This window comes from Canis lupus, chromosome 20, assembly GCF_003254725.2.
Source record: "Canis lupus dingo isolate Sandy chromosome 20, ASM325472v2, whole genome shotgun sequence".
Lineage (NCBI taxonomy): Eukaryota > Metazoa > Chordata > Mammalia > Carnivora > Canidae > Canis > Canis lupus.
The window spans coordinates 944,009-953,548 of NC_064262.1; the positions used below are offsets into that span (position 1 = coordinate 944,009).

Genomic DNA, 9,540 nt, shown 5'->3' on the forward strand with positions numbered 1-9,540 from the left:
CTCTCCCTTCCCCACGTCTCCGGGGGGCTCTCTGGAATCTCCTCCCAGTGAAACTCCTTGCATCCATGTTTTTATCTCCAGGGGAACTCTAAGCCTATGCCAGGGAATCAACCATGATTCCATTGCAGACTTGCTGCTTTTATTTCATTGGTACCTAAACCATAGTTAGGTTAATCTGTGTCCTTTAGTGTTCCAGCGCGGCCAGGAATATCCCAGCACACATCCCGTCCTGCGTGTGTGGGGTGTGATCCCAGGATAAATTCCTAGAAGACAGATCCACACCTCTGACCCCACTGCTCACTGTGCCTGGTCCTTGGGAGGCTTCAGGCAGCTGCTGATGTAAGTTTTACTGTGACTGTACTGGGGCACGAGGACGATGGGGGATCAGGCTGGCTGCACGTGGATGCTGGCAGCATGCTGAGGTGCCGTGTGCGCCGCCGAGATACGCTAACTCGTCCCTCTGCCATCACACATTCAGATGTTGCTCATTTGCCTGTGAGGACTTTTGTAGTGCATGCATCCTGATGGAGTGGTTTTCTTCTTTGAGGACATTGTGTGCATGGCAGCTTTACTCAGGATACAGCGGAATCAACACATAGCTTTTTACTCCCTGAATATTCTTTAGAGTCACCTCACACTGAAGACCATGCATAGTTTATGACTCTGAATTTGGGTGGCTGGTATGAGGTTTTTCTACCTGCACAGCTGGCTTTGACCCACGTGCTGCAAGAGCCCTGCCTGCCCTCCCTGGCTTACTTCCTAAACCCTCTGCGGCCCCAGCGAGAGGAGCACCCAGGCGGATCCAGCGGAGCTTCTTTCTATAAGCTGCTCATGGCCGCGTGCAGTGGGAATGGGACTCAGGAAAACAGGGTGGTGCTGGCTGGCACTCAGGAGCCTTCTAGCCAGTGACAAGTCTTCAGGGAACAATGTGCGCCTGGGACAGGGCCCCAGTGCTCAGAGCAGCTGAGTCCACAGCAGGAAAAACTGGAAACCAAACATTTGGTGGAAAGACGATGCATAAGCCATGCACGATTATACATGATAACTAAATGATCAAGTGAACTGTATGCAGCATCACGTGACTCTTATTAGCAACTTGCCGTAGAGGAAAAAAGCTGCATGGAACATAATACAATCCTGTATCGCTAAAAAAAAAAAAAAGGCAAATGATGTCTTGTTTTGAGATACTAGTTTTAGAAGGATAGGAGAGAGCTGAGGTTGGGGGCGGGGAGGCAGCTGGAGAAGCGGCTCCCAGGCAGATGGACCCAGCGGTCACGTGGGTCACTTCACCATTACGCTGTATCATAGGCACACAATGCTGTATTTTGCATATAACAAGTTAGAACATAGCTGTGAGCATTGGAGGAACAGTCTTGAGACCTACACAGTCCAAACGGAAATCAGCCTGCCTCCAAGCCTAACGGGCAGGGACCCTGGGGTCTCGACTCCCTTCCACCAGCAGGACAATGCTGTGTGGTGCACAGGACACCAGGCCTGCTTCCCACCCAGGAGCCCCAGTGCCCTTTGCTGGGGTGCCCCCCTGCAGTCCTCTGTACCCTCTCCCCAGGCCCCAGCACCCCAGGAGCACACAGCAGAACTGACTTCTGCCTCCTGCAGGCTGGGAATCACCCTCCCGTCTGTCCCCAGGGCATGAGGAAGGCCCTTCTTCAATTCTTACTCCACAGGGGACCTCATTCCACCTTCTTTCCAGAACAATAGGGCCACCTGCCCACCTTGCTCAGTGCAGCCACCTTGGTCATCTTCAGGGCCCCCACCCCCTTGTCTCCTAGGGGAAGGGCTCTATAGCCAGTCTCCCCAGTTTTATTTACCATCCCAAGGACTCCAGGTGGTCCCTCTCCTTGTAGGAGAGCGCAGGCTGAGCACTTGCATCTTCAGCAGGCCCCCTGCTCCATGGTGCAGCTATCACAAATTCCAAAGCAGTTAACACCAGCCTCTGATTTTTATCCCACGCTTCTCTTTGAAGAATTCATAACACGCCAACAACATGGTATTATTTCATGTATTAAAATCTCAGAAAATAGTAGGCCTGTCCCCAGGTTCCCCAGTGCTACACAGAGGTACCGATTGTTACCTACTACGCACACGCACACACACATACATACTACACACGCATGCACACACACAGTTTCCTGATGCGCACAAGATGGGAGCATATCACACTTCTATTGTACTTCAGAAAAACTCTGAATATCTTTGTAGATTGCTGCAGACCAGGAAATAAAGAGCTGTGCCTTCATTCCACGGCCGCCTGGTTGTTCAGGGGCTGGTGTGGTACCGCTGAACAGCCCCCAGCGGGGGTATGCAGGGTTCTCCGATCCTTGGCCATTTCCTACGGCCTGCAATGGATACTGCTGTCCAAGTAGCTTTACCTTACACGTATGAGTACATCTTTGGGATGAATTCCAGGACACGACATTCATACTCTCTAACCCTCACACCAACCCCTCAACGTGAAACATTACCTCATTTTACCAATGAGAAGACAGATGCTCGGAAAGCAAAGCACTCGGTCCAAATGGAAATAGGATTTGAACCTGCGAAGTTTATTCACATGGTGTGGGTTCCGAGGAGATGAGTGGCCCCCTTCAAGGCTGTTCCCCTCAATAGAGTTCACGTCCGTCCGGAAGGCCGTGCTCTGTGGCCACTGCCCGGAGCGCCAGGGGCAGGTGGCCGAGGGGGAGGCCGCACGGAGCTGGGCTCTAGGAGGGGCCTGCAGAGGGCCGGGCAGCCCGGGCGCCGGTGGGGGAAGCAGGGGCGCCCAGCCGGGGGAAGCGGAGGCTCAGTATCTTGAGTTCCCAAAGTTTGCTCAGTGGAGACGGCGGCGGCAGGGGGCTGAAGCTAGACGGTGATATACAGTCTGGGGCCCCAAGCCTAGAAAAGCCCCAAAGAACCCCACTAGTCCAGAGATGCTGGCCAGGGCCACAATGACACTACTCCCAGCCAGACCTCCCCAGGGTCCCCAATGAGCCGCCACCCTACAAATGTCCAAGCCAGAACCCAGCAGGGTTCCCGTGCTGTGCCTCATGTGAGGCCAGGGCTTAGTCCACCGTGCCCGCAATGAACTGCCACCAAGCAGCTGTGCCAGCCTGCATGGCCGCCCCCCACGTGAAGCCACCACTCGTCCCCTAATCAGTCTTCTCTAAGGCTACATCAGGTCTGTGCATGCCACCCTTCTGCTCCCCAGACTTCAGTGGCTCCCCATTCCCCCTCAGACAAATGTTGGCATTTCACTTTCTTCCCTGCCTGTCTCCTAGCCATCCTGAAAAACACGTCAAATTCCCTAAGTGGGACGTTATTCTATCTCGCCTCAGCATATTTGCACTTGCCTCCCGCTGCTGGAAGCATCTGCTTCTACTAGGTCCCTGCTTCTCACCTGGAACCCCACACCCTCTCCCATCCTCTCTCTTCATCCACTCTCCGCCCTACTCTGGCATCTGCTCTGGGCAGTTCCCCAGCAGAGGGCTGGTGGGGGTTCAGAGGGTGGACGATGAGGTGAGGGATCTCCCCCACCTGCTCCCCGCTACTTTGATGCCTTTGGCAAAGGTCCCACAGCCACAGACCCCTCCCCGCCCTGGGGCTCTTGGCCCCTGCCCACCCCTCCCACCCAAGTGATGGATCAGCTCCCCACTGGTGCTGGGCCCCGGGGGGGTTGAGAAGCCCACTGCGTTCCAAACTCCCTGACACATCCACTGACAGCTTTGGTGTGTCCTCCAGGTCTCTGCTCCATGTCGCCCTCCAGGGGAGCTGCAGTCCCCCTGGGGCAGGCCCCAGCACTAAGAGTCTGGGCCCCTGTGCACTGTCTGACTGGTGCCCACAAGACCCCCAGCTTGAAGCTGATCCCATTCTGCAGAAGTAGAAGCTGAAACCCTGGAACATCCGTTCTCTCAGACTCCAGCCTCTGCCGCTCAGCCCCCACGGGTCCAGTTCAGACATTTGGAGCAAAACCCATAGCCAAATGAGGTAGGGAGTGTGAGACCTGGGACAAAAGTCAGGGCAAGTGTGTCAGAGAATAGGCATGCAGCTGTGTGTGTGTGTGTGTACTAGTGTGAGTGTTCATGTCACCTCTCTGGGTGTCGGGTCAGGGAATGTGCGGGAGTCGCTGTGAGCTAGCAGAGGAGATGCATGCACGGTGTGGTGTCAGAGGCATGGCCAGTCAGCACAGAACCAACCTTGGAGTTGGAGGGTGGATGCCCCCACCAACGGGTCATGGAAGCCCTTCATTATGTCACAGCTGGAGTGTGCCATCCAGCCCAGGGACCACCGGGGTCTGAGTCCCGGATTAGGGCAAGTACATGAAATGTTTGGGGGGGGGGTGTCTTTCAAGGGTGTCCAGGTATTTCACTGTGTATGTCAGGGTGGGGGGGGCACTTGTGTGCATATGGTCAGTCTAGAGGTGCCCAGTGCCACAGTCCCTGCCAGTGCCTCCACCCTCGCAGCAGGCTGCATGGAGACCAGAAACTTGCTGGCTCTTCTGCTTTGCCTCTGCCATGTGGAAGGATGGAGGCCAAGCTTCCCCTCAGGCCTGTCTCCCTGGGTGTGGACAAGGCCCTCTCCAGGTGAGGCCAGGGCCTGCCTGCCCGAGGCTCCTGTGCAGCCTCTCCCACAAACTGCCTTGCTCCGGGAAGGAGCACTGGACTTCTGGGCCTCGGTTTCCTCAGCTTGGAAGTGGAGCCTACTGGGAGAGACACGTGGGTGTCTGTGTGCAGACCTGGGGTGAAAGGCCAGCAGCTTGAGTGTGGTCGGTAGGTGGCAGCGGCTGTCCTGTGGCAGCATCCTGGGCCTGTGACTCACCCTCTGACTGGAATGGATCTCGTTGCCACCAACATCTTCTGCAGGGGCAGTTGATCCCGCAGTGAGGTGGTCATCTTCGTGACCTCCCAGGGCTTCAGGAACTCCACGTTGTGCTCCGTCAGCCAAGAGAACCTGCAGTGGGCACTTGGCATCTTTAGGGAGCCTGCAGCCACCAGCCATATGTATAGCTCTCTCTCATCTCAAACTTTCTACTTGCCACGCATCATTCTAAGTGCTTTATCAACATTAGCCCGTACGTCACTCACAACCATGCTGTGAGGTTGGTATAGTTACCCACCCTTCATAGATGAGGAAATTAAGGCACAGAGAGGTCAAGTGACTCGCTCAAGGTCATATAGCTAGGAGGCCCCCCAAAGTCACTGCATTTTCCCTAGGACCCATCAGTGTATTGATGGTGGGCTCCAGGACACAGCCTGCCCACACAAAACATTTAGTAACTGCTGCTGGCTGAGGCCCCAGAGCTGCCCAGGCAGGGGGTCTCTACTGGTTCCTGAGTGCCCTGGGGCTTTACAAAATACCCTGCACCTCAGTCTGATCCCATCTGCCCCTTGGCAGGGGCAGGTGTTTGTGAATGAGCACCTCAGGTGGTTCCCGTGAGGCCCCCGCCCAGAGGGCAGGAGCTGGCTAAGGCTCTGGGCTGGCCCCAGGGGTCCCAGGCACCTATGTAGAGGCCCTCATCTCAGATTGGGATGGGGGTGAAGAAAGTGAACCCCAGACGGTCACAGGTCCAGTCGATACTCCGCTGGACTGTGCTTTGGCATGGCCTGAGAGAGGCAGGACTTGGCCTAGCAGTCTGGGGCTCTACTACCTGTACGGAAACTTCCTGGCAAATTTTTCCTGGACCTTGGTTCTACTCTTCTTCTTACACTGGGAGCACTTCTTGGAGTCCTTCGAGCTCATCACAGAAGGGGGTTAAGCTGTGGCACACTTTGCAGCCATGGCTGGAAGACAAGAGGAGGCCGGTCAGAACAGGGAAGGTGATGGGAGGAAGCTTCCCCTCAGGACTGGGAAGGCGACAGAGGACCAGGCCCTGCTGCCCTCCCGGAGCTGAGTGAGGGCTGGGTGGTGCTGGCCTGTCGCTGATGCCTGGCCCCACCACACTGTAGCAGTTATCCATGCTCTCTTGTATGAGTGTGTGTGTGTGTGTGTGTGTGTGTGTGTGTGTGTGTGTAGTCCTGTGCAATTTTATATGTGCTTCATGTAACCAGCACTTGGGATGGTTCTCAACTGAACAGCCCATCCCAAACTCTGGCAAGCACAAATCTGTTCTCATCTCTATACTGATGTGATTTTACAAGTGTTATACCAATAAAACCACCCAGTAGGTGTCTTTTAGAGCCTGGCTTCTTTCTCTCAGCATAATTCCCTCAGCAAACCAGCCCAGTTGTGAATGTCAGCAGGTGGTTCTTTTCCAGTGCTGAGTAGTATTCCATGGTACGGATGTGCCGTGCTTGGCTTGATCCTCAACTGTGGAAGGACATTTGGGTCATTTCTGGTTTGGGGCTCTTACAAATAAAGCTGCTATGAATATTCATGTACAAGTTTGTGCTTGAAAATAAGTCTCTGTCACTCTGGGATTTACATAAGGGTGCAATTGCTGTGGCTTATGGGAAGTCCATTTTTAGTTTTAAAAGCATCTGCCAAACGACCTTCCAGAACAGCTGCACTATTTTCCATGCCCCCCAGCAGTATACAAGTGGCTACAGATGCCAGTAGGTTCTTAAGTCCTTCTAACAGAAGGCCTGACCACTGGTGCTTCCTTTGCCATCAAATTGTGTGACCCTTGCCCGTCAATGGCTGGCTAAGCTCCCCTCCCCGCTGGGGCTGCAAGGGCTGCTGGAAATGTTCGTGGTGAGTGGAGGGAGGCGGTCAGCCATGGTGCTGCCTGTTGCAATGTTACGGTGCGTGGACCCCTGGGTCCCCCACGGGAAGCTCAGTGGTCTCCCGGGCACAGGCCATCCTAGTCCAAGGCCAAGCCCACCTGTCCGTGAGCCAAGCACACCCCGGCCAGCTTGGTCTCTGACTCTGGATGATTGGCTGTCCTGGTGGGCCTTTGCCCTGGGCCAGAAATGCCAGCAGCCCTGCCTGTGGCCTGTCCCCTCCAAGCCACTAAGAAATCTTCCTGACCCTCTACTCACTCACCTACCTAGCCAAGAGCTTTGATTGGAGTGCAGCTCTCCACACCAGTGGCGGCTAGTGGGGGCTTCCGTGGCCTCTGACCTTGGACCGTGGCTGTTTTAAGGACACAGGGGTCCCTTTTGTGGGTCTGGCCCCACAGGTCTTCACTATCAGGTAAACCTGAGCAGGTCACTCACCCCTGGATCTGGCTTTTGGTCCTCCTCTCCTGAGAAGCCAGGTGAGGGCCCTGGTCCAGGATGGGTGCCTGTGTCACAGTGGGACACAAAGGATCTGGGCTCAGCAAAGTGTCTGCCAAGTTCATTTAACCTGTTCTCCACCTGACAGAGAGCAGACTGCATCATCCTCATTTTCCAGGTAAAGAAACTGAGGCTCTGAGAGGTTAGGTGCTTTGCCTACATCCCCAGCCACCTGGTAAGTAGGGGACAAGGTGGAATCCAGAGTGGCCATCTGGGCTTCGCAGCCCAAACAGTCCTGAATGGGGCTGGGAGAGGTGACCTTGCCAGCAATTGACCTGAAGAAGTGGCACCACCACAGGAACCCAGTGGTCTAGAGAAGGCAGAGGAAGCGGCACCCCTCACCCCTCACATCCACTCCATACCTACTGGCAGACTCCCTAAGCCATGGATGTGACCCTGCAAACTGACATGACTGAATCTGCCTCCTCTGGGGCAGAAGGGCCAACTGCAGAAGCCAGGGCAAGACTTTGACACCATGGCCATTGGTCCCAGGTGCCATCTTGCTCCTACTTCCCAAACTGATCCAGGACTGTCCTTCCCAGATGCCCAGGCTGCCTCCCCAAATCCTGGCAGTGACGATAATCAGGGCTTGGCTCAGGGCGCCCTGGCAGTGTCAGGAAAACACCAGGTATGAGAGCTGCTATGCCCCTTGACCCGTAAGACTACCCCACCCTGGCGACAACACTCTCTTGATTCAACAACATAGAGAGGCACAGGCCTGGGTACACAGAGTCTCCAGCAGAAAGGAGTGGGTGAGTGGACCATCCAAACTGCAGGCTACTCACGGGCTGGCTTATGTGATGCCAGAAGGGTGGAAGCTGGTCATGGTCCTGACTGCCATGCTACCACAGGAAAATTGGCCCTACAGCCTCAGCAGGCCAGGCCCACAGGGTCAATGTGACATCAGAAGTCCCTGAAGTCACAATTATTAATGCTGCAGTTGCTGAGCACTGTGGCTCAGAATCCAGCCTGGAGCCCCTCTGGCCCAGAGAGTGGCTGTAGAGATATGGTGAGTGGGCCAGAGTTTGCTGGCATTCCAGTGCCCAGCACCTTGGGTGGAACATCCGCCTGAACATATGCTACAGCAGGGGTCTCTCCCATGCAGATTCTTGCAACAAAAGAGATATCCCAGAAATAGCTAAAACCTAATATGTGTCATATGTGTCATATTTTTTTTAAGAAAAAATTGCTCTGGTGGCAACGTGGAGAACAAAGTGAACGGCACCAGGAGTAGGTGTGGTTGGGCCAGTGGAGCAGCAGAGGCAGTAACATGGATGAGGGGTGGGGGGTGGTGCCTGGAATGAGGTGGTGATGGAGATGGAGGGAGCGGGGTGGATTTGAGAGATTTCAAGAGAGCAAGTTAACACAAAGGGGTGACAGAGGCTGTGGGAGGGCCAACGATGACTTTTACTGCCCTAGATGGGACTGGACTAGGCCTTGGAGGGAGACTGTGGGCTTGGACTTGGTCAGGTTGAGTTTGAGATGCCTTGGAGGCATCCCTCCACTTAGGCAGTTGTGCATCTGGGTCTGAGATCCAGAGGGGTGAGGTCTGGGCATAAAGTAAATTTGGGTGTCACTGATGTATCAATGGTAAATGAAGATAATCATCCTAATGGAAGGCAGTGTGCAAGAAGTGAAGAGGGCATAGAGCTGTTAAGATACCCAACATTTAATGATGAAGTAAATATTTAGTGCCTGCAACCCAGACAGAGGCACAGAGAGGACAGTCAGTGGTGTCAAGGAAGCTGGGGGATGATCCCAGCCCAAGAGGTATAGCGTGGTCAGTGGGGCTAGTACCACAGATGAAAGGGAAGAAGTAACTTTGGGTTTTAGAGCTGGGTTTTGTTTTTTGTTTTTTGTTTTCTTTGTTTTAATGCAGAGCTCTTTCTGTGGAGGAACTCATGCCAAATTACAAGTGGTTGAGGAATGAGAAGAGGAAGGTGTTGAACCGGGGGTGGTATGGCCTTCTCACCTGTGCCACATGTCTCTGAGCCACTCTCTGCTCTGCCCTCATTCTGCTACTGTGATGTATTACGTGGAGTTTCTTATTATGAAGCACCTCTGCACTGTGGGGACAAATTTCACTTGGCCACGGCACATAATCCTTTTAGTAAGCTGCTGACTTTACTTTGATAGTATTTTGTTGAGGATTTTGGAATCCATATTCATAAGGGTATTGACCTGAAGTTTTCTTATCCTGTAGCCTTTTTCTGACTTTAGTTTATTCTGGATCTTCTAGTTCCGTAAATTACATAATTAGATTGTCACTTGGGATCTTTCTTCTTTTTGGAGATAGACATTTAGTCCTATAAATTTCCCCCTTCTCACTGTT

At 53.9% G+C, this 9,540-nt stretch overlaps 1 protein-coding gene across 2 annotated transcripts; it reads right to left on the reverse strand.

The window, feature by feature from the left end:
- Nucleotides 1-2,543: 2,543 nt before the first annotated feature.
- On the reverse strand, nt 2,544-8,111 carry C20H3orf22 (chromosome 20 C3orf22 homolog). 2 transcript variants are annotated; one of them, XM_025447898.3, is made up of 4 exons: nt 7,994-8,111; nt 5,642-5,774; nt 4,813-4,944; nt 2,544-2,859 (listed from the first exon to the last, which is right to left on the reverse strand). In XM_025447898.3, exons 2-4 carry the CDS (start codon nt 5,731-5,733, stop codon nt 2,721-2,723), a joined length of 363 nt encoding a protein of 120 aa, XP_025303683.1. In that variant the 5' UTR covers nt 5,734-5,774; nt 7,994-8,111; the 3' UTR covers nt 2,544-2,720. The 2 variants fall into 2 exon arrangements, with proteins under 2 accessions (XP_025303683.1, XP_025303674.1); XM_025447889.3 differs by having other exon boundaries at nt 2,544-2,892.
- Between the last annotated feature and the right edge of the window lie 1,429 nt (nt 8,112-9,540).